Source organism: Chionomys nivalis, chromosome 23 (genome assembly GCF_950005125.1).
Source record: "Chionomys nivalis chromosome 23, mChiNiv1.1, whole genome shotgun sequence".
Taxonomy (NCBI): Eukaryota; Metazoa; Chordata; class Mammalia; order Rodentia; family Cricetidae; genus Chionomys; species Chionomys nivalis.
The window spans coordinates 2,263,061-2,285,993 of NC_080108.1; the positions used below are offsets into that span (position 1 = coordinate 2,263,061).

The window sequence follows — 22,933 nt, forward strand, 5'->3', positions numbered from 1 at the left end:
TTAGTCTCCATTTCTTGTATTTCGAACTCCACTAGCCCCCCAAATTCACAGTGTGCATCCACCAGTTAAGAGATCAAATTACTCACACTCCCTAAAGCCTCCCAAAGAGCAGGCCATGCTGATCTTCTAACAACACTGACTAGGCTTAGCACGCACCCCTGAAGTTAAAGTTGAGTCTTCGTAATGTGGATTCTGTCCCTCTTCCTCCACTCCCACTTCTGCTGTCTCCCAGCAACCCCAGGCGTCTTGAACTAACCTCCCTTTTCTTTCTCGTTTAGTTTATATTCATAACCATGAACTTAACTCTACAGTCCAGCTAGACTGGGAGGGGAACGAGGAAATCTTGGAACCCGGAGAACTTTGGTGAAAGCAAAGATTGCAGAGTATTTCCAGCAGATGGAATGGGGGCATTGTCCTGAGCTATAGGAAGTACGGTCTGGTGGTTAAGATGCCTTCAAGTCAGAAATTAGAGTTGTCCACAGTTGACAATGGTGACCTTCCTGCTGGTCTTGATCCTGGATCCAAAATGTCCATGACTTCCGCATTATTCATGCCTTCGTTCACCTCCCCAAAGTCTACATATTTACCATCTAGTCCTTGTTGGTGGAGGTTTCTGTCCTGCCCGGTCCCGTAATAAACACACAGAAACTATATCATTTGCAATACTGTTTGGCCAATAGCTTAAACGTATTTCTGGCTAACTCTTATATCCTAGACTAACCCATCTCCATTGATCTGTGCCTCACCACAAGTGTTCTTAGTTTCACGTCGACGTTAAGGTCTATCTACTTCAAACAGTTGGGGACACAGTCACAAACATGAAAACACCAGCACACATTTAAACTTTTGCAGTGGTACATGCTCCCCTTGGCTTAGAGACCCCTCAGCCAAATATGTCGGTCATTTTAAAACTGCTGCCGCTTCTCCAAGTTCCTTGTGGTTTGAAGCTGAGTGCAGGAGTTCTCCAAACCAGCCATAACTTCATTGTTCGAAGAGCGGTTCTGCTCCCTAGCTCTTGGACTAAGGATGAATAAACAGTCAAGGCTGTCTTAAGTGGCATTTGTCTAAATCAACTCGAGAAAGGTGGCATGAAGAAAGGGATGTGCTTGTGAGTACATATGCCACCTGTCTTGTGCCAGCTTCTCATTTTCTTGGCAGCCTGCCGGCTGAGACTTTGTGCCAGGCCCTACCCAACCACCCAGCAGCGATGCATCAAGCCCCAATCTTGGGCAAAGCTTTTGTTAGGCACACACAGTGTTCCTGTTTGACAAGTCACCTGCTTTTGTTAAAAAAAAACAAACTTTTATTCCTTTCTTAATTTCCTTTATTGTGTGTGTGATTTGGAACATATGTCAGTAGGCTGCATAAATGTCTTTACCTGTGGAGCAGATTACTGACTCTGAATCTCCTTTTATTTTTTTATGTGTATGTGTATGTCTGTGTGAGTGTACGCCACATGTGTGTGTGCCTACGGAGGCCAAAAGACAGAGTCGGATACTGGTGCTGGGAAGCAAAGTTTAGGTTCTCTGCAAGAGCTCTTAACTGCTGAGCCATATCCCCAGCTCCCACAATTTCCTTTTACCTGCAAGAACATTAAAATCAATTCTTTTGATTTTGCTTTGCTCCTGGCTGTGTGTCCTGGAACTTGCTTTGTAGACCAAGTTGGCCTTGAAGTCACAGAGATCTACCTGCTTCTGCCTCCTGACGGCTGGGATTAAAAGTGTGTGCACCACAAATGCCCTGCCATTCTTTGCTTTTAACACAACTATAATAAAGAAACTTGAACTCCAAGTCTAAGAGACATGAGATATGAACGCTAGGTGTTATCACTTAGCAACTCAGCCAAGAAAAGAGGAGTTTCAGTTTTCTTCTTCTGCTTTAACAGTCTTGTCAAGCAGCCGTGACTAGACACAATTTATTATTTTGGTTTCGTTTTTGAGACAATATTAAAACGTAGCTCAAGCTGTTCTCCTGCATGTCTCTCAAGGGCTGGGATTACAGGCCTTTAATGCCACGCCTAGTCAAACACAAGTTTTGGCCAGTGTTTAAGTGATTGTTGATCTTATGATAAGAAACCAGCGTTGACCAAAATGCTAAAGTATAACTTAGACTCCCAGATATAGATTCTTATGTAAGGTTCCTATTTTAGTGCCAGTCAGAGTCAGAATTAGCACACAGTCTTCTGGCAAACCAGGTCACTTCAAGCATTACAACATAGGACTGCAATTGCCATGTTCCAGGGATTGTACCCAATGTTATGCAAAAATTATTTTAGTTCCTCAGAAACTCAGAGGTAGATACTATTATTATACCTACTTTACAGATCCAGAAGTTGAAGTTTAGGTGATTTAAGTAGTATATCCAAGGCATATATATATTGTGGGTGAGCCAGGATGAAACATAATTAATTTGTTACATTATTGCTACTTGTTTCCTCTAGAGCAGGGGTTCTCAACCGAGTCTAAGTTACAACTCCTAACAGTAGCAACATTACAGTTAGCAAGTAGCAATGAAAGTCGTTTTAAGGCTGGGGTCACCACACCGTGAGGAAAGCAGCTTGGGAAAGTTGAGAATCATTCTCTAGATTCCGCTCTCTAGGGTGGAGGTGAATTTCTATCAACCACCAGTGAGCCTGGGAGAGGGCTCCAAGCACTGTATGAAACACAGCCCCAAACACCTTGACTGTGCCCTGAGGCCAGACAGCCGGAGCAGGAAAATCAAGCCAGGGTATGCCTAGACTAGCCGGCCAACTGCTGCCGCACCCAGTCTCCTCAGTTACCTCCTTCAACTTCAGGCTGAGTCTGTGGTCTTCTTAACTAAGCCGGAACATTGAACTCAGCACCCCCAGTTCTTAGGCTAGACCTATATATAACTGCAAAGCTCCTAAAAACAGTCTTGAGGGGGAGGGAGGAAACCAACCTGGCAGGACGAGCTGCTGTGGAATACATTTGTAGTTTGTGAAAGTGTAGACACATATGATTTCACCCAAGCGTGTTGTGGTTACCACCAGAAAGGAGGCTGGAATGAGGGAACAGCAAGATGGAGATGGTCCTAGGGTCCTAGGCGAGCTCTGTTCCTTGCATGGGCACCGAAGACATGCGTGTTTACAATAATTCTTTAAACAACGCACATTTTGTCGTGATTGTTTGTTTCGTTTTGGCCAAGTTCTTTGGTATATATCTAAACTAAAATGTTTTTAGAAAGAAAAGACAAATGGAAGTCTATGATCGCAAAGGGGTATCCTATCTGCAACTGACTTCCAAAGGGTTCATGAGGAATCAGTATTATTTCATGAGAAGTGGGGGAAGCAGAAACATGAGAAGGGGAAAAAGACACATTCCACGTAGCGTACTTTCATTTCCTTTTATTGAAGGAAACAGAAACGTGTGCTGCTGAGGCAGGCGCACCTCTGAGCAGGACAAAGTCGTCAGCAGGGCTGACACGACAAGCCACAATGCTGGCCAAGCATCCTACCACAGTGGGAGAACCAAATCCACAAAGGAAGCGGGAGGTAGCAAATATCCCCAACACCCAAGAGTAAGCATGTCCGTTTGCAGAGAGCTTGGTCATGCATTTAAAAAGAGGGTCCCTTTATCGCCAAGAGCACAACATCTCAGATTTAGAGACCTTTTCTTTCGACCGAAATAGTGAAGCTACCAAAAGATCTGAGTTTCGTCTTTCAGCTCCCTATCCCAGGTAGAAACGGAGGCTGAGACCTTGAAATAGCGCACGGGTCTAGCTGGACAGGTGCTGAAGCCCAGCCATGCCCTAAAAGTAGCTGTGCTGTCCCTCTGCCTTCTCACGATGCTCTCGCTCGACTTGTGCTCCAGGAAATCTCTCGATGCTATAAATAAGATTCATAACAGAATGCAGGCAGCGGCCTAGGGGATGCAGGGAATCAAAAGCTGCTACAGAGCTAAGACCACTTTACTAGAAATAGCACAGGGGACACTATTGCGCCAAGGTTCTCCCGAACAGCTGCTAGAAGCACACACAAAGAAAAACACGGTAGCTCTCCCATGTCGGGGTCGGCTGAACCAATGTCACGGTTCACGTCCCTGGCAGAACATCAGGCCCCACGGCATTTCCAAAGCTGTTATGGCTTTCCAATACAACGAGGTGTTTGGGCAATTTGGTCACAGAAAGAAGGTGCTAAAGAAATTTCGACTGATCGCAAATTGATAACGCTATCAAACCATAAATTTATACAGCCAAGAACTGATTGTGAGGGGCGAGGAATGGGATGGTTGAAATTTCTGTTTCGTAGAAACAGGTTTATTAGGTAAACCCCTGCTCATAAGTCACCTCCCGCACGCCCATAAATTGGAAGGGAAGTCCTGTTTAGAAATGGCCATTGCTGGATTAGCCGGTCACCCAGCTGCAGTTCTCTTCAGTGCTACACACACGGTGTCCAAGGTCAAAGTCATGAGAGCACTAGATCAGGAAATGGGAGAAGCGAGGCAACGGGGGAGGGAGGGGGAGGACACGAGGGTCAGAGTTCCTGAAACGAGTGTTTCTTCCCTAGAAGGCTTGGCACGATGACGCTGGGGTGGACGTGGTTCAGTGGCTGTTCTTGGTGGCCTCCTTGGCTGCAGCAATCAGTGGGGTGAGGCTGGAGAGGGGCTTGGCAATCTTCAGAAACTGGTGCTGGGGGAAGAAAGAGCAGAGGGAGTCTGATTATTACCATTCTCACTCAGCAGCCATCTGAAGACAGTAAGGACAGCCGTGTCAGGTCGTCCTCAAACTGTGTGTGTGTGTGGAGGTCAAAGGACAACTCTCAGGAATCAATTCTCTTCACAATTACAGGTCCAGGGGAAGGGATCTCAGGGTGTCAGACTTGGCAGCAGGTACCAGGATATCCAGTAAGCAATCTCACTGACTAAGCACACAAATTTACTTATAATAGTTAATGCCTGTAAAAAAAAAAAAAAAAAAAAAAACTATACAGAATATTAACACAGTAATTGACACACTGAAAGCAAGATGAATCCATAGACCTCTTTCTTTTTGGTTTTTGTTTTGTGAGACAGGGTTGTCTCTGGGTAACAGCCCTGGCTGTCCTGGATTGTAATCTATAGATCACGCTGGCCTCAAACTCACAGTGAGCTGCCTGTCTCTGCTGGGATCAAAAGCGTAAATCACCTCGCCCGGCTCTATACCATAGACATTTTGAGTGATAGAAGATGAAAGTTCATTTTGTATGATTTTGTTTGTTCCTAAGTAAAACTAAATTATTGCAATAACAGAGTAACTATTATCTGGGAAAGACACTGAAGGTTAGTCCTAACACGATAACCTTAGCCTTAAGCCGGGAATACAAGCATGCACCATATAGGACTCTTTGTCAAAGCCTTGACTCCAGCAAGGCTAAGTGTTCAGTAAGAATTTCAATAGTTTGGTCCTTTCCAAAATTACTTTCACTGAAACGGACTTTGAGTCATACTTCTATTTAAAAAAAAAATCATTTAAGAGAAAATATCCTATGAAAATGTTATAGAAAACAATTCTTTACGTAACCACTTACCTAAAATGATGGGTTGTTTATGTTTTTTTTTTTGTTTTGTTTTCTACAATTATCTTGAGGGTGCAGACTGTTTCTTCCATTTGATAATAAATATCAGAGCTACGTTTCCTTTTCTGAGCAAATGTGATGTTTATAATTATTGAACATTATCTGGCTCTTCTACCATGCTTATAATAACTTTAACTAATATTATTATATATGTGTACAGACACACAGAGACATATACATATACCTTCATTGCTGGAAGTTATTGGGACAGATACAGGAGATATAGGGGAACTAAGAACCATGAATGATCTGGGCTGAAGCTTGAAGCTATGGCCCCCATACTGGGGTTCTATACGTTTCTGTCTCATCCTATATATTTCTGCCCATATGTATATTCTCACAGGAGAAACAGGTGTGAAACTTCGTGACTAAAGATCCTGAAAAGTCTAGGCTGTGAATATTTACCAGATAACACTGATGTTAAGGAGCTACGGATGAAGTCCTATTTTTCTAAGTCTTCTGAAGAAAGAAAGCAGTGTCCTCCAATACTCAACTAGGAAGCCTCCATTTACTTCTCTCGACAAAGTAAACGAGGTAAGCCCTATAAACCTTCCAGCTGACATGTTCTGAGTCTATAGAAGCAATGACAAAGAGCATATATACTTGGAAGACAGACAGACATACTGAAACACTGTATCTGCTGTTTGTCAATGGTATAATCACACAAAAGTTATTACATGTAAATTTCCTCACCCGCAAAAATGGGAATAACCAATCCTGTAACTCACAGGTTGCCGGACAGAATGTACCTGCTGTACCAGGAAGAAACTATAGAGGGCGCTTTCAAGGGCTACAATTGGGTACCTAATTAAGAATGTTTCCAATGACCACAGATTTAGCACAGTGTTGATACATTTCCCAAGGCCTATGGCTTCCAGCACACAAGTCACATGAAAGGCAAAAAGGACACTACATTGTACCATGTGTTTAAGGAGCCTTTTAGTCCCAAGGGATCTAATGACTTATACTTGGCAGAACCCAGATCCCATACCTAAAGGACCAGCGCTCTAAACAGTAACCTCAATCACAAACAGATGTTAGAAATGTAGGTAAGTAAACATCTCTATTCAACTCTATAAATATTTTCTGAGCACTGACTCTCAGATCGCATATAAGAAGAAGCCCAGAGAGTAATAAAACAGAGTTTACAGTAGAGTGGTCAAGATGGAGAGGTTCGTGTGTAACTACTACAGGGTGGGTGCTAAGGTCCTGCTGTCTGCTCTGCTGGTCATGCTCTGGTCCAGCAACACCACAGTAATGGTTAACCTGCAGACATATACTGTCACCTCCATAATGTGATACTTCCCAATAAATTCCCAGTTTGCAGTTCAGTAAAATGACACAAGAAATATGAAATTGTATTTTAAAAGATGCTAACTATGAATGATGTCACTTACTAAAGGTAGTTTTGAAACCATATGAACTAACTAAGCTGTGACCTCAGAATAAAAGTACTTTTTATAAACAGCTTGGTAAATCCAACTCTGCTTCACTACACCCTTACAGAGTCTCACTCCAAACAAACAGAATATCGCTGCTACTATCGGAAGTCTGCAATGAAGAGACTATAAAGACTCCAAAACTGCGCTACTCCCCAGACCAGCAGCTCTCAACCTGTGGGGCATGAACCCTTTGGGGGTCGCATATCAGATACCATGTATATCAGATATTTACATTACAATTCACAACAGCAGCAAAATTACAGTTCTGAAGTAGCAACGAAACAACTTTATGGCTGGGGTTCAGCACACCATGAGGAACTGTGTTAGAGGGTCGCAGCGTCAGGAAGGTTGAGAACCACTGCCCGAGACCACTGTTCCTCTGCATTGCTTAGTAAAATGTACAAAATTAGACTTCTCAGAGAGCTACTTCACAAGACCCAAACTCTGATAGGCTAATTCAGGCAAAACAAGACGTCTGAAAGACACAGGAAAAACTTCAAAGGAAGCTCAGAAAGTAGACGTTGAGTTGAGCCTAGAAAATGTGTAAAGTTTAAACAGACTGAGGAAGAAACTAAGGGACAACTTTAAGCAAAGGCCCAGGGGTGACGGTCAGAGAGCTAGAATTACAAAGCCAGACAGCAGGAGGGCAGCCTACGAGAAGCAAAGGCTGGGCTGGCGCTTCTTCCCATCAGGCGTCTCACTACAGAAGGACAGTTACCTGCAGCAGCTCTTTAGCCGAACCTCTCTTCTCCACATCCATCTCAAGACAGCGGTTCAGAAAGTCCCGGAAAATAGCGGACAGCTTCTCCGGGTTCTGAAGCTCTGGGGTGCCATTGGTGGCAATGAGGTACAAGGCCTGGCAATACAAATGAAGAACCATGTTGGTCTCACTGAGGCTCTCTCTCTCGGTCTCAAGACATGTCTTCTCAAAGTAGGGCCAGCTGCGGGATGCTCCAGGACAGGAGAATATACTAAAGGATCAAGTCTAACATCTCAAGGCCATGTGACCATGTATACGTAGCTAATATATAACTTCGTTGCTAATAAAACAATACTTCATATCCACAAAAATAAAGAGTGCGTTTGGAAAGCACTTTGTACGCTTCTGAGGTGTTACAAGTCCAAGGGTTTATTCTTTCTCTTGATTACAGATATAAACAGTTTATTAGTCACTCAGCAAGGTAAGTTAAACAGCTCTTTAGTAGCTGACCCAAATCAGTGTTGACCCCTTCGGTGAACTCAAGTCACCCAAGAGGACTATAAAAAGGGCATGTTTGGTTAGACAGCAACTGTTCTGCGGCTTCCCTGCCCTTGACATGAAGCAACTCTTGAAAGGGGAAGAAAAACATAGTAATGAGTTTTATAAGTAATCTTTGATTACAAGTTTCTCCTCAGCACTAACTCACCGCCATTAGCAAGCCTGCAGCTTTCAGCCTAACCCTCTCAACTCTCTACAAGATCTCGTTTCATTTCTCATGGAAGAAGAGAAAAATATTTATGCCATCTCAGTTTCTCCTTTTCTGTCCCTATCCCTCTACAAACAGGCCATGAAGGCCTTGCAGGAGGAAGTCCATCCGTCACTGGAGGCAGAACCTGCGGGCTTGCCTTACTTGCAGTTTGCTCTCCCTGGCTCAGGTGTGGTTCCAGACAGACATTCTCAGTATCCTGCTCCTGCTGCCTTGGTCACAGCGACAGCAAAGTTACTAACGCAAAGGGGAATCGACTTCCTCAGCAATTCAAGCTATTCCGATTCACCTCATCAAGATGCTTTCAAGATGCTTTCCGAATCTACTTCCCCCCTGCATCCCTACTAGGGTTAACTCTTGTCTGGACCATTCTATCGGTCTCTCACCGATTTCTAAAGAAGCAACCAGCATGACTCACTGCCAACACAAACTGTATCCTGTTCTATTAGCTAGCGGGAAGCCCTTTCCAGTGCGCTAAAACAAGATCTCACATCGCCACAAGTCTTAGCGGCCGGCCCTCTCTTACCCCTGACTCTGGCTACCAATAAAACAAGACCTCACATCGGCCACAAGTATTAGCGGCCGGCCTTCTCTTACCCCTGACTCTGGCTACCAGTCTACTTTCTTCTCACTCCTTTCAGGGAAATAGCCTCTTTGAACATGGGGCTCAACAAGCAAAAAATCAAATCAAATTCTTGATACTTGGAAAATCTTGCATAAGACTAAATCTTCTTCATGTTTCTGCTGAAATAATAAGAGAAAACTAGTAAAACCTTCCCCATCACGTTTTCAACCATTCTTATTCTACATTTTCAACAGCAGTTACCATCTGTTACTATATAATAATTTGGTATTATTATCAGAACAATATCTTGTGTATAATAAAAATTCAGCCCTTATTTCTTCCCCTAACCATACAATCTTAAGATTGAGCTCTAAAAGTAAGCTATGTCCTCAGACTCTTTTGTATTTTATATTCATTTGTATTTTAAATTCAACAGTATCTAGTCTTTGGGCTTACACGTGTGTGACATGTTTATTCAGTGTGTGCACATGTGTATGTGACACATGTGGACCACACAGTGCATGTGTGGGGACCAGAGGAAAAGCTGTAATAACTGGTTCTCTCTTTTTACCGCTTAGGTCCCAGGGATTAAACTCAAATCGTCAGGCTTGGCAACAGGAACATTAATTCAATGAGTCAACTCACAGACCCCTTGGTTTTGTTTTCTGAGACAAGCTGGCCTCAAACTGGCAATCTTATCTCAGTCTTGTGCGTCTAAGATCATAAGAATGTATTACTATGCCCAAGTATACAGAGAAGAGCCTGAATCCAACTTTCTGGGATTAGAGACAGAAGCGCAAATACTTTGAAAGAAGATGGGAACACTCACTCTCAAAGGGTTTTCGTTGAGGTACGGGGGCTCCCCCTCAATCATTTCAATTGCCATGATACCTAGGGACCAGATGTCAACCTTGGGTCCATAGGCCTTGCGTGTCACAACTTCAGGTGCCATCCAGTAAGGGGTTCCCACCATGGTGCTCCTCTTGCTCTGCTCTGGAGTTATCTGTGCACAGAATCCAAAGTCAGCTAGAAACAGGGAGAGGAGAGACACACTTAGGAGAGTCCGTCAGTAAGAGCTGTACCTACACACGGCCACCAAGCTGTGCTCCCTGCAATCCGTCTCACCAAAGCAGGAATCACTTGATGGCTACCAGTCCCCTCCTCGTTCAACCATGAAGAGAAGCAGGAGGAACATACAGAACAACATCTCTAGCCTCCTCTCGCCTTCTTAAACCAAATGGTCAAAGTCCAGCAGGACCATGTTGGTCTCAATTGCTTATCCCTTTATACATAAAAAACGTTCCCATACCTCAGAATCTTGCAATTAATCAATCTCTTATCTTGTGGACATAAGTCACTGAATTAAGCTCCAAGCACCAACACTGGGCTAGATCCCTACTGTCAGGTCCTCACTCTAGCTGTCTACCCCCTTAGGACCCAGTTTGCCGAGGTAACTGGCTTCACACCTTTGTACAAAATGCCGTTCCTTTGTACGACACTGACACTACATGTTTATTTAAACTGGCCGCACCTTGATAGTGAAGGCTGTCTTCCCTGTACCTCTAAAAGGGCTGCCACGTAACAGACATTCAGCAAATGGCTCCCGAATAAATAACTGAATGAGTTACATAAATCCGTTACAGGTCTGAGGATTCTGAGAAGGTTGGTAAATGTATCAGATCCTATCAGAGAACCACAGAAGTAGGCATTCGGGGGAAAGTGTTTTAATGTAAAACAGTTGGAAAATAGTGAAAAGACACCGTATGATAATACAGAGGAATACAAATATCCCATAACATCTTATAAAAACAAGGTTTCTCTGGTGAATGTTGTAGCTACTGTTATTTAATTAGCCACCCGAGGCACAGCCCTGCACAGAGAGAAGCATCATCCTTCCTGAGAGCCATACTCACTTAACTTGACGGAGCCGTCCATCCCCAGCAGAATATTGTCACTCTTGATGTCTCTGTGAATGACCTGGTTCGAATGTAGGAACTCCAAAGCTTGTAGACACTGTTGCATTAGTGTGTGCAGAAGAAAGAAACATGTAATTAGAAGACTAACGATAATCTAACCTCCTCATTGTAAGATAAAGGAAGCAAGGCCTCCAGGAAGAAACGGACTTGCCCCACATAGAGGCAGAGCTGGCTATATAACCACATCTTCTGTCTCCTAAGAAGTCTTTTAAAACTCCGTGGGGCAGGCCTCCGTGGCCTCCTTGGGTACCACGTACATGTGCATGTAACCCTCCACCCCAAACACACACACAATTTAAATTTTAATTTAAAACTGCATACTGCTTTCATCTTACAATTTTGCTTTTATCAGAAGTGTTCTATCAATACATTTCCACGTCTAGGAAAGGCGACACATAGAAGTGATGTTCACAGATGATCTTACTTTGGGAAAGAAGTCTGTACTACTGGGACACACTGAATTTGACATCCCAGTTCTATATAGAGATAGACAGTTACAAATCATTCACAAAGACAGATTTATTTTTTCAGTGCTGAGAAGTGAAACCATGGCCTCATAAATACCAAGCACACTCTCTCACCCACACTGCAGCACAAATAGACTTTTAAGGCTTAGGAGTGATTACAACCAGTAAAAGATATGAGAAAGATCTGAAAGAAAGAAAGAAAGAAAGAAAGAAAGAAAGAAAGAAAGAAAGAAAGAAAGAAAGAAAGAAAGAAAGAAAGAAAGAAAGAGGGAAAAAGAAAAAGAGGGGGAAAAAGAAAAACAAAACAAAACACCTATTGTGATGCCTTCCAACACGCGCATGTGTGCGCATGCGCGCACACACACACACACACACACACACACAACTTAAACACTTCTATTTACCCAGCAGAATGAGTGACAAACAGGTAAAATACAGTACAAACAGACAGACGGCACATTGCAAATGTCTGCTTATGGGCACGTGAGATGGCTTAGAGGGTGAAGGGTTTGCTGCCAAGCTTTATGACCTAAGCTGGATTCCTGGAACACACAAAGCAGAGCTGTCCTCTGACTGCCACAAGTACACCATATCATGTACACATCTACATACATGCATTTTTAAATTAAATATAAAGTGGTATCTTAAGAACATTTCAAGTAGATTTATACATTTTATTCTATGTGAGAGGGTTTTGCCAGCATGTACGTATGTGCATCATGTGTTTGGTGCTTGTGGAGGTCAGAAGAGGGCATCTCTGTTAGATTTTAAGAATAATAATACCACTTATTTATATAACATTTAAATTTCTGGCCACGTTCTTCATGACTTTGGTGCAGTTCTTGGGATCAAACTCAGGGCCTAATGCATACCACACTCCTCAGCTGATACATGTGTGTACACATGCATGTTCTCTGATCTCTCTTTGTAGGTGAGGCTGGCCTTCAACTCACAGAGATCTGTCTGCCTCTGCTTCCCAAGTGCTGGGATTAAAGGTGCGTGTCACCACTACCTGGCTGGGAAGAGTTATTTTTAAAAGATCATAAAATATTACATTAGTGGTAGAGCAAATAAAATCGTAATTCCTAGGATTTACAGCTCGGAATTAATTTAACTGTAGAGATTTTAAATGACAATGCTGTTACTGCATTTCTTTCTCATCAGCACTGGCTAAGTGTGCTCTACAATTTCATCCATTTTCCACCAGACACTAATCACACTCATTCCCGTACACTTTTTAATCTCATCTTTTCTTCAATCTTCTAACTTTTTACTATTAGGCATTAGAAAATCTCAGTCTCTTGGGGCTGGGCATGGTGATGCATTCCTTTAGTCCCCAGAACTCAGAAGGCAGAGGCAGGAGGATCTCTAAGTTCGAGGCCAGTCTGGGCTACAGAGAAAGATCCAGGACAGACAAGGCCACACAGAAAAACACTGTCTCAAAAAAATAAATAAATAAATAAAACAAAAGCCACCACGAAAAACTACAAAACAAAAACAAAACAAAAATTCAGTCTCTCTCTTGCCGGGCGGTGGTGGCGCACGCCTTTAATCCCAGCACTTGGGAGGCAGAGGCAGGCGGATCTCTGTGAGTTCGAGACCAGCCTGGTCTACAAGAGCTAGTTCCAGGACAGGCTCCAAAACCACAGAGAAACCCTGTCTCAAAAAACCAAAAAAAAAAAAAAATTCAGTCTCTCAAGAGCAAAACACCAGCATTTTCAACAACCTGTTTACTCCCATTAGCATCCTTCTCAGGATGCTGGGAAGGTGAAAGTGTGCCTATTCTCTGCGGATGATGCTTCTCGTGGAAACCTGAAAAGCTGATGGCAGCATCACAGGCCCTGAGGTGTCTAACTGCAATGAGGAAGAAGGAGAATATCTATTTATGCTTTTCCTTTTCCTGCTTCTTTTGTCTGGAGTTATGATTGCTTATTAACTTGCTTGAGACAGGGTCTCTTGTATCCCAAAATGGCCCGGAACTTGCCATGCAACCAAAGTTGATCTCCCTGCCTCCACCTCCCCAGTGCTGGGATTATAGGCATATGTCACATCAGGCTTTCTGCCTACAGTAAATTTATCCTAGCATTTTGCTGGCTTGCCCCTACATGTCACTCAAATGCATATTCCAATCAAGGGAGAAACCTTCTCTGATTACCTATCTGAAAGATGCCACTACCTTCTTACCAGGAGTTATTTCTTCCACCATACACAAAGCAGGGAGGCATGGAAAAAGTGGTTCAAATGTATGTCCACATAAGAGAGATGAAGAGAAATATTATTTGAATAGCTACAATAACAGATTCAAAGTATGAATGACTTTTAGTATAGACTTCTGGGTACTTTCTGATTTTTCTACCATGGTCAGAATAGTTAGCTTTAAAGAAAAAAATGATTATAGAAATTATGAAATACAACCATAAAACGTAAATGATAAATGCCAAAATTAACTTCTGTTTCCATAGAGCCCATAGAGCCCAGACTGAAGCCTCTTTTGGATGTGAACTCACATGGATGGTGATATAGAGGCCTTACCTCCCGGCACACAGCTGCTATCTGGCCTTCATCCATACAGGTTTCTGTCACCACATCCGTCAAAGAGCCTCCAGCCAGGTACTCCATGACAACCCACAGCTCATCGCCCACAAGGTAACTGCAGGAAAGCGGATGCAGGGCAAGAAGGAACGGTTAGAACACAGGAAGCCATTGCAGGGGGTTTCAGAATCGAGGGGCAAGGATACAAGGGAAACCATCTCAGGCAGCTTTGGAAGGGTTTAGGATTTCTTACTCTGGGGGAAAAAAAAACACCCAAATTTGGAGGACAGAATCAGCAATTTTAAAACAGTTGTAGATACACCTGAAAAGACAAAACATACGTGGTCTATGAAGTCCCAAACACTAAAACTAAGAACACAAGGCTAAAATATAAAATCACATTTCTCTGCAATACCAGAGGCTACCTCTTAACACTAAAAATATCAGCATTATTCCCACACCTGTAAAAGCATACAGGCAACACGCACACATGTGAAAAGGATGGGATTTGGAAGCCGTATTACCATCAAAACGAAGGGCCACAGGGCCTCCTTGGGAGTTCTACTAGACCTGAGAACCACAAGGCAGACTGGGTCTAGTTCAAGACCCTAGCCCCAGGGTCCAGCACAGCAGATACCATTATTTACCAAATAAATCCATGAGGAAAATACGCATGTTAAATATATATTACTAAATATATGTTAAGTGAAAGGGTCATGTTAGGTCTTTAGGGGCTGTAAAATATATACTTGGCTACCATGCTGACAATGACTTCTGAGGATTCTGGCTGTGGTGTGGTAGCCTGGATGATATAAACTGACCCGAGTTAGAACTGAATCTGACTCAGAGATCAGGTCTCCCAGACCCATTACGTGATGAACAGAAAGGTAACTCAGCCCATCTGGTCGACACCTTCTCCCTGCAGACACACGAGAGGAGGCTGCTGACGTGTGTCAATCTGCCGTGACACGCTAGAGAAAAGCACGTGTTGTCTCAAGGTGTGAGATCGATCCTGGGAATGGGTCTTACTTGGTAGAGGGGAGACCTGAAAGGTTTTAAGACTTATCTCAAACAAAGGTAAGATTCTAATTCTATTCTGCTATAATTTCTTCTGGGGATGCTGGGAACCAAATGCTGGGCTGCATACATGCTGGCCAAGCATTCTATCACAGAGCTGCACCCCAACCCAGCGGCCATGTTTATAAGGTAATAAAGAATAAATAGGACAAGTTAAAAATGGCAGTGTATGCCTTAATCCAAGCAGTCTGGAGGCAGAAGCTGGTAAACTAAATGTTCTGTATTCTCAGTTTAATGCTAGTTTATATGGGGGGTAGTAAATTTCAGCTAACCACAAACTCACTAGTAGCTAACAACAGGCATGGTGGGGGGGGCATAAACAGATGCACTTTTATTGAGTTTAGAAAAACAAAGAGAACCATTCTTTCATGGTGATCAGATTTCAAAACAACACCAGACTGGATTGAGTGCCGTGTTTTGAGAGTTTTCAGGAAGGTGAGTGGGATGGAGAAATGCTTGGGATACAGAAGGAAATAAAGACATCAGGCAAGCGGGCTGAAGAGGCAGCCTTCCCTAAAGCAGAAGGCACAGTTGTTAGACGCTGTGGGGCAGTGGGTTAACCATCACCCAGAAGGATTTTCCAGATTCAAAGAGCTCAGGACAGAAGAAACTTAAATGGAAGCAGCTTCAAGTGCTGGCTTCACTTTCTTCTCTAACACAGCAGTCTTAAAGGCCTGAAACTTCTCACAGAATCCACCCACTCCATACCTGTCCAGGTAGTTCACAATATTTGGGTTTTTGTTTTCCCTCATGACCAGGATCTCATTGATAATCAGCTCTTTCTTCGGCTGCTGCTGAAGATTCATCTGTTTGATGGCCACCTGAAGAAAGAACACATTCGATGCGCACCAAGGGTCACACAGCATTTACTAAGCACACACAAGCACTAGACCTTAAGTTCTAAGTTTATCATCTAAACAATGATGAGGAAGACATGGCCTTAGCCTTAAAGCAATTCATAAGTTATCAATGTTAAAGGGACTTCTCTCAGCTGGTAGCATTTAACACCAGCTCAAAGACTGCTGGAAACAAATGTTCTCAGGGGCAACTACAAACTTACTGAAATAAAAAAAAATCTTCATAAGCCACTGTGCTATTCTGACATACATTAAAATTTGATACCTCAATATTTAAAAAATACTTTAAAAAAAAATCACTGAGTAAGGTTGTTACTACCTATATCCCAACACCCACGAGGCTGAGATAGAATTGCACACTGGTGACCAGCCTGGCTTCATAGTTTAACTGTCTGAGGCACGTACACACACATACATGTAAAAGGCACTTTGTCTCAATTTATCCTGCTAACATAGACTGGTCTACCGACCCCATACACACCCGTCTTCCCATCTGAAGGCAAAATGGCTCTTGCTTACCTAGGCGTGTTCCTCGGCTCGACATTCACGTCCCTCACTGTGACTTCCCACTGTACTACATGCTCCATGTCCTCCCTGGTTTCGCTTAAGCTCACCTCTCTCTGGGATAGACGTCTCTTTTACACAGTCAGAAGCGTGATACGATGGCCAAGGAAGGAACTTCATTCTCAAACTTATTGTGTGTGTTTCCCCCTTTTTGGAAAGTCCTGTAAGATCACATTATTCCTGCCACTTTGTATGAATTTATGTATGTCTGTGTATGTGTGTGTGTCTCTGTGTGTGTGTGTGTACATGCATGAATGTATCTAGACATTTCAGAGCTTAATTAAAAACTCAAAACCCCAGTGTCAAGGCACAGGGCTCAACAAATAAAGCTGGTGCTTAGAGAGAGAGAAGTAGTAAGTTGGTAAGTTCTTTGTTTACACGAGCACATGTACACACACACAAACACACACACACCACTACCACCACCACCATACCCCTCAGGGTTACACTGTTCGTTAAATATTTTTCCCCTAGAGATAGTCTCTCTTTTCCTTGCTTGGTGGACAAGAATGTGACATCCAGTAGAACCACTTTCTAGAAGCAGTAATAAGAACTGAAGGATGCAGGCTGGAGACTGGCTCAGGGGTTAAGAAGGCTGAAGATCTGGTTCAATTCCCAGCAGCCACACGGCAGCTCTTAACTATCTAGATCTAGTTTCAAGTGACCCGGTGTCTTTTTCTGAGTTCCTTGGGCTCCAGGTACAAAGACATACATGCAGGGCAAACACCTATACACACATAAATAAGTAAAAATTTTTAAAAAAATGAAGATGCAGAGATTTTGAAGCCAAATATCACTTGAAGTTAATATACTCTTCTGAAGAGGCTCAGTTTTTTATTTTAAGAATAAAAATAATTCTTATGGGTTATCAAGATGGATCAGTGGACCAAGGTTCTTGCAGCCAAACCTGGCAACCTAAGTTTGATTCCTGTGACCCACATAACAGAAGGAAAGAACAAACCCCCTCAAGCTCCCCTCTGACCTCCTCCCATGGCTATCACGGTCATGGGCATACCACCCTCCACACACACACACACACACACACTCACATTCTCTCTCTTACACACACACAAGAATAATAAAAATCTTTTAAAAATGTTTATTTAAGTATCTGACCCCTTCCATTTCTAGCCCTGATGAACTGTCTGGAAATGGGTTTCCCAGCAGGTCAGGCCTCAGGGCCCACAGCATCTCTATGTAATGGCCAAGGAGCAGTACCTTTTCCTACTGGCTGCAAAGGGACACATTAATCGGCTGTACATATTAAGTAAGCCTTTACGACGAGGACGGGGGCCTTTAGAGTCCCTTTGGCGCTCCTTAGGCCGCCCTGGAGGATGAGCGAGTGCTTGTGAACCTCCCTGTGGTCATCAGAGGCAGCAGCAAGGGAGAAGGCAAACAGAGGCTAGGGCAAGATACCAAGAGCCCCTTATGCCAACCTCTGCTGGGCTCAAGGGCTCTGCCAACAGGCCTTGACCTAATAAAACCCTGTCCATCTAGGACAGGCAATACCACTCCTATAAAAGAAGAAAACTGGACTTGACCTAAGAGATCTAAGCTTTAGGTGTGACAGTCAATTTCTGAATTTGACTAACTGCTGGTTTTATGAACCTAAATCTCTTTATAAATGTACTAAAAATAATAACTAACTACGATTCTACTTTGATTTCTATTTTGAGTCAAAATATATTTTGAGTACAGAAAAAATAGACATGTCATTCACTTGTAAGTCAAAGATTTAAGTAATAAAGGCAGCCAGCAATGAATAGGATCAGCACAGTAGTCCCACATCTGATCAGCACCTGTCACAGAACAGCAAGAATGAGGACCATGCTTCCTGCTGTGCTTATCAAACCCAAACCTAACAACCCTTCGAAGGAACGCGCTGCATTTTCAGGTGCAGACCCAAAGCCAAGGCACCTAAGAAAACCGCCTATCATCACGATCGCAGCTCTCAGACCAGTAAAATTCCTAAAGCACCTCCAATCGTTCTTGCTATTAAACACATTACCTTTAAAAATAAGCTTGAAAAGTGACTGATCTCTAACGGGAAGATTTCCCAGCACTCAGTGCTATCCATCTATATGGAATGGACAGGGGTTCCCCTCTTCGAGCTGGAGAACACCCTCATCATCATTCACAGACGAAGCGAGGCCGTCCTGACCACACTGTGTTATCCACGCTAATGGATTTGTTTCCATTCATAGCTTTTTCACCAGGAGACAAGTGCACAGCAAAGTCAAGTCTCTCTCCTGTGGCCCCACCATCACACTGCCATCTCCAGAGCTTCAACCATCACCTGTCTTCCTTCAACGGTTACAAGGCCTAAGAGGCCAGGAACACGATAGGTGGAAGTCCCTAACACCTACCCTTAGCTCTGCTGTAACGCTGCAGCCCAAAGCACACAAGATTTAACTTTAACTCAGACCCTGATCATCTGGGCAGAAAAAGGTCAAACAGTTCACCCAAGCTAATAGAAATAACTTTAAGCAAGCACCCATGTCTTTAAATTCTCCACTGATTCTTTTATTTTATAATTTATTTATTTATTTTGATTTTATGGGCATTGGTGTTTTGCCTGTGTGTATATCTGTAAGGGTGCTGGATCCCCTGGAACTGGAGTTACAGACAGTTGTGAGCTGCCATGTGGGTGCTGAGAATTGAGCCCAGGTCCTCTGGAAGAGCAGACAGTGCTCTTAACTGCTGAGCCATCTCTCTTGCCACCTCAATTAATTCTTAACTATAATAATGATTTTAATTATTTTTTTTTAAGATTTTTGTTTTGTTTTCGAGAGAGGGCTTCTCTGTTGTATATCCTTGACTATCCTGGAACTCACTCTGTAGACCAGGCTGGCCTCAAACTCACAGAGATCCACTTGCCTCTGCATCCCTGAGTGCTGGGATTAAAGGTGTGTGCCACCACTGTTGAGCTCTCATTTTTAATTATGTGTATTATGTTTGTATCTGTGTGGGTTTGTGTACATGAGTGTAGTGCTTGCTGAGGCCAGAAGAGGGTGTTGGATCCCCTAGAGATGGAGGTACAGGCCGTTGCAAGTCACCCAACTGAGGCACAAACAGCCAGCGCTCTTACCTGCTGAGCCATCTCCAGCTCCCATACTGGTGACCCTGAAAACCGACTCACTCTCACACAGCATCAGTATTTGACTTTTACACTTCTAAAAGGTTAACAAGAAGCCAAGAAGATATGTGCTGTCCCTCAAGGGTACGAGATTTTGATGATCAAAAACATACAAGTAGATCCGGGCAGCCTCTCTCAGAGAAACATAACCGAGAGGTTCTTCTCTCCGTTTCTGGGTTCCAATACGCCTTTAACTAAACATTTCTCCCAGGTGATACTAACTGCGACCCACCTGCCAGCATTCCTGTGCTGTAGCCAGCCAGGGGCAGTCTACAAGGAGCCTCCAATTACTTGTTATCCCTTTCATGGCTTCCTTTTGCTGATCTTGGGTCAGAGGGCTTTAGCAATAAGGCCAGTGTTCTCATGGCTCAATAAAATAAGGACAAGAGGTACCTCCAAATAAATGAGGGCCCCAAAGTCCAGTGGGACCTGGAGCAGAACTGGAAGTTACTAGATTAGAAGCTGACGGCCATGGTTTAAATCTCCTCTACCTAGGCAGTTCAGTAAGATCTCAGGCCTCTGACTTTATTCTTTCTCCTTGTACAGCACTGCACATCTGGAAGCTGTCTTCACCTTCTACCGCTAAGTTATACCAAGTCACTGCTAACTACTTCTCAGGTCTACGTACCCCTACGACATCATCTTTCACAACAGTCTCCTGGCTCACACGGTCCATGCTTCCTCCTCTGACCTGCTCTCCACATTTGATCTTTGGAAGACTTTGCAAAAATTTCAAGTCTCATATTAGTCTACTATTTGAGCCTAGCATGGTACAGAAAGAAGCTAGAAATCTCCCATTGAGGAAAGAAAAGAAAGACAAGAAAGAAAAGAAAAGACAGGAAGGAAGGAAGGAAGGAAGGAAGGAAGGAAGGAAGGAAGGAAGGAAGGAAGGAAGGAAGGAAGGAAGGAAAGAGGGGGGCAGGGAGGGAAGGAGGGAAGGGTAAGATTAACTCCCCATTAAAACCAAACACCACAGAAGCCCAACAGTTGGTGGGATACTCACCTCCTGTCCTGTGGCTACATCCATCGCAGTGTACACCGTGCCCGAAGCACTGAAGAAAAGATAAAGGGAGGGAGGAAAATAAACAGGGTGTTCAGCGATGCAGGATTTGTCTATGCAGCCTGACACACAACCTGGAAATACGCTAACAAAAGCAGGGAAGGTAAAATCTCCTCTGCAACGCCCACTCTCACGTGAGAGGCAGTGTGTGGCCGTGAAGAAGGAAGGCCTCACCCAATCGAGAACTCCTACTGTTTGGTCTCAAGCGACTTCTGACTCTGAGCTTTACATATACAAATACGTAAGAGTTTAGTGAAGCAGCAGACCAAGAGTTCAGAGACATTCATTTCCTACGCCTGCTTGCCCTCCTCTTCTCTGCTACCTTTGAGGACTCGCTTTCATTTCTTACACCTTCGACTGGGAGTGGGGGTGGGAAATGGAGACCGAGGAGCAGGTCAGAATGAGGTGGGGAGATGGCTTATACATATTTATTAAAGTCTGGACTTTCAGAGTATCACTGTTCTCTTTACTGACCTGGATGCAGCTTACACTCACGTATTCACTTTTTGAAAATTCCCTGAGCAATATACTTACGTGTGCTACCTTCTTTTAAATTTTACATTAAAAGCTACAACTATGGCCTGTTTTGGTAGTGTCTGCCTGTAATCCTGTAACTCAGTAAGCCAAGGGAGGAAGAGGGGCAAGACCCTAGAAAACGTGGTAGGGACAGCTAGCTGCTAGAATCAATATTCAGCTTTTAAGATTCTATTCCACAGCTAATCTTTAAAAAGTATAACTGATTTTTAAAAACTATGAAAACTTGGCCAACCCACACTGAATAGCCTAAAATAGTTCCTCAGCATCCTTCTCTTCCACATTAAAGGATACTTTAAAATCACTTTTCAACCATAACTGATCAAAAGAGTTTCATTTCCTACGGTTTAAATGAAATGCATTTTTAGTTTTTTTCAAAAATAAAACGATACTGCACATACTTTTCCAAACATATGTACTTCTAGAAAATCTGAGATTATTTCCACCTCATCCTCAAAGTAAGACTCGCTCCAAAGGATGGACAAACATGGAGGTATTTATTAGACACACTCAAAGAAAGAGATGGGGTAAGTGGAAGAGATGGGTGGAAATGATGCTATATAACACTATCTATAGGGAACAATTAAAACCTTCACCTTATGCCTGAAATCGCGAATCCCATACATGTCTAGACAATTTGTGTTCCATATACACCATTATACATACCATATGTCACGTATATATGGTGCAATTTGTAGACATTTTTAAATTCTGGTCTTTTATAAGATGTTCCCAGCAAATCCAGAAATTATGCGTCCCACAAAAGTCAGGTTAATTCAAGAGGAAAAGACGGCTGGAAAATGCCTACAGCTGGAAACTATGGTCCTCACAGCCTCACCACCGCTCCTTGGCAGCCGAGCCACAGGCATGTCAAGGGTAATTACACGATACTGGCTATCAACTGAGGTCTGGACACGCTCCCTGGTACCGATTCCTTTACTGCCTAGCCAGCTTTGCCGAGAGAGCTTTAGTTTCGGAATGCGTGTCTATCTTCCTGGCCCTAGCCCTATGCATTCCTGCCAATTTACACCATTCTTTTTTTAAAAAAAAAAATTTCTTAAATATTTACTGTTTAAGTATTTTGCCTACACGTACATTTGTGCACTGTGTGTGCCTGGTCCCTGGGAAGGCAGAAGTGTGAATGGGATTCTCTGCAACTGGAATTACAGATGGCTGTAAGGACCATGTGGGTGACAGGAGACGAACCTACTCTCAACCACTGAGTTTATCTCTCCAGCTACCATATAGACACCATCCTTAAAGGCAAACACAGTCGCGTCTCAGAGACTAAACATTTGGGATTTTATCTTCCGTGTGTACAAAGATTTAGAAAGCTACATGAGCAGACCAGGTAGGGCATGATTTCTATCACAGATACAAGACCAGACGGCTTAACAGTCTCCAGGTCTTAGAAAGGGAAGCAAACCTAAATTATAACAGTACCAATCCGACACATCCAACTGGTGGGGCACTGTTTAAATGATGGAATACAACGTTAACAAAAGTGCCTAATAAATATTTCATCCTTGCCTAGTCCTAGCCAACCTGTGAGATAAAGCAGAAAAACCTTTCATAGATGTTGTACAGCTATTTTTTATTGATTTTTTTGTTGAGCTCTATATTTTTCTCTGCTCCCCTCTCTGTCTCTCCCCTCCCCCAAGATCCCCATGCTCCCAGTTTACTCA

The 22,933-nt window shown here is 43.2% G+C and overlaps 1 protein-coding gene across 4 annotated transcripts in view; it reads right to left on the bottom strand.

Annotated features, from left to right (window-relative positions):
* Nucleotides 1-3,354: 3,354 nt before the first annotated feature.
* The window catches only part of Pak1 (p21 (RAC1) activated kinase 1), a 99,605-nt gene continuing 80,026 nt past the window's right edge, over nt 3,355-22,933 (bottom strand). For all 4 annotated transcript variants that reach the window (XM_057755966.1, XM_057755963.1, XM_057755965.1 and 1 more), the window contains exons 9-15: nt 20,658-20,706; nt 15,806-15,918; nt 14,021-14,138; nt 10,959-11,058; nt 9,875-10,071; nt 7,733-7,870; nt 3,355-4,647 (exon numbers count right to left, since the gene is read on the bottom strand). In XM_057755966.1, the coding sequence (XP_057611949.1) occupies nt 4,561-4,647; nt 7,733-7,870; nt 9,875-10,071; nt 10,959-11,058; nt 14,021-14,138; nt 15,806-15,918; nt 20,658-20,706 (802 nt within the window). In that variant the 3' untranslated portion in view covers nt 3,355-4,560. The remainder of the gene's footprint in view (nt 4,648-7,732; nt 7,871-9,874; nt 10,072-10,958; nt 11,059-14,020; nt 14,139-15,805; nt 15,919-20,657; nt 20,707-22,933) is intronic.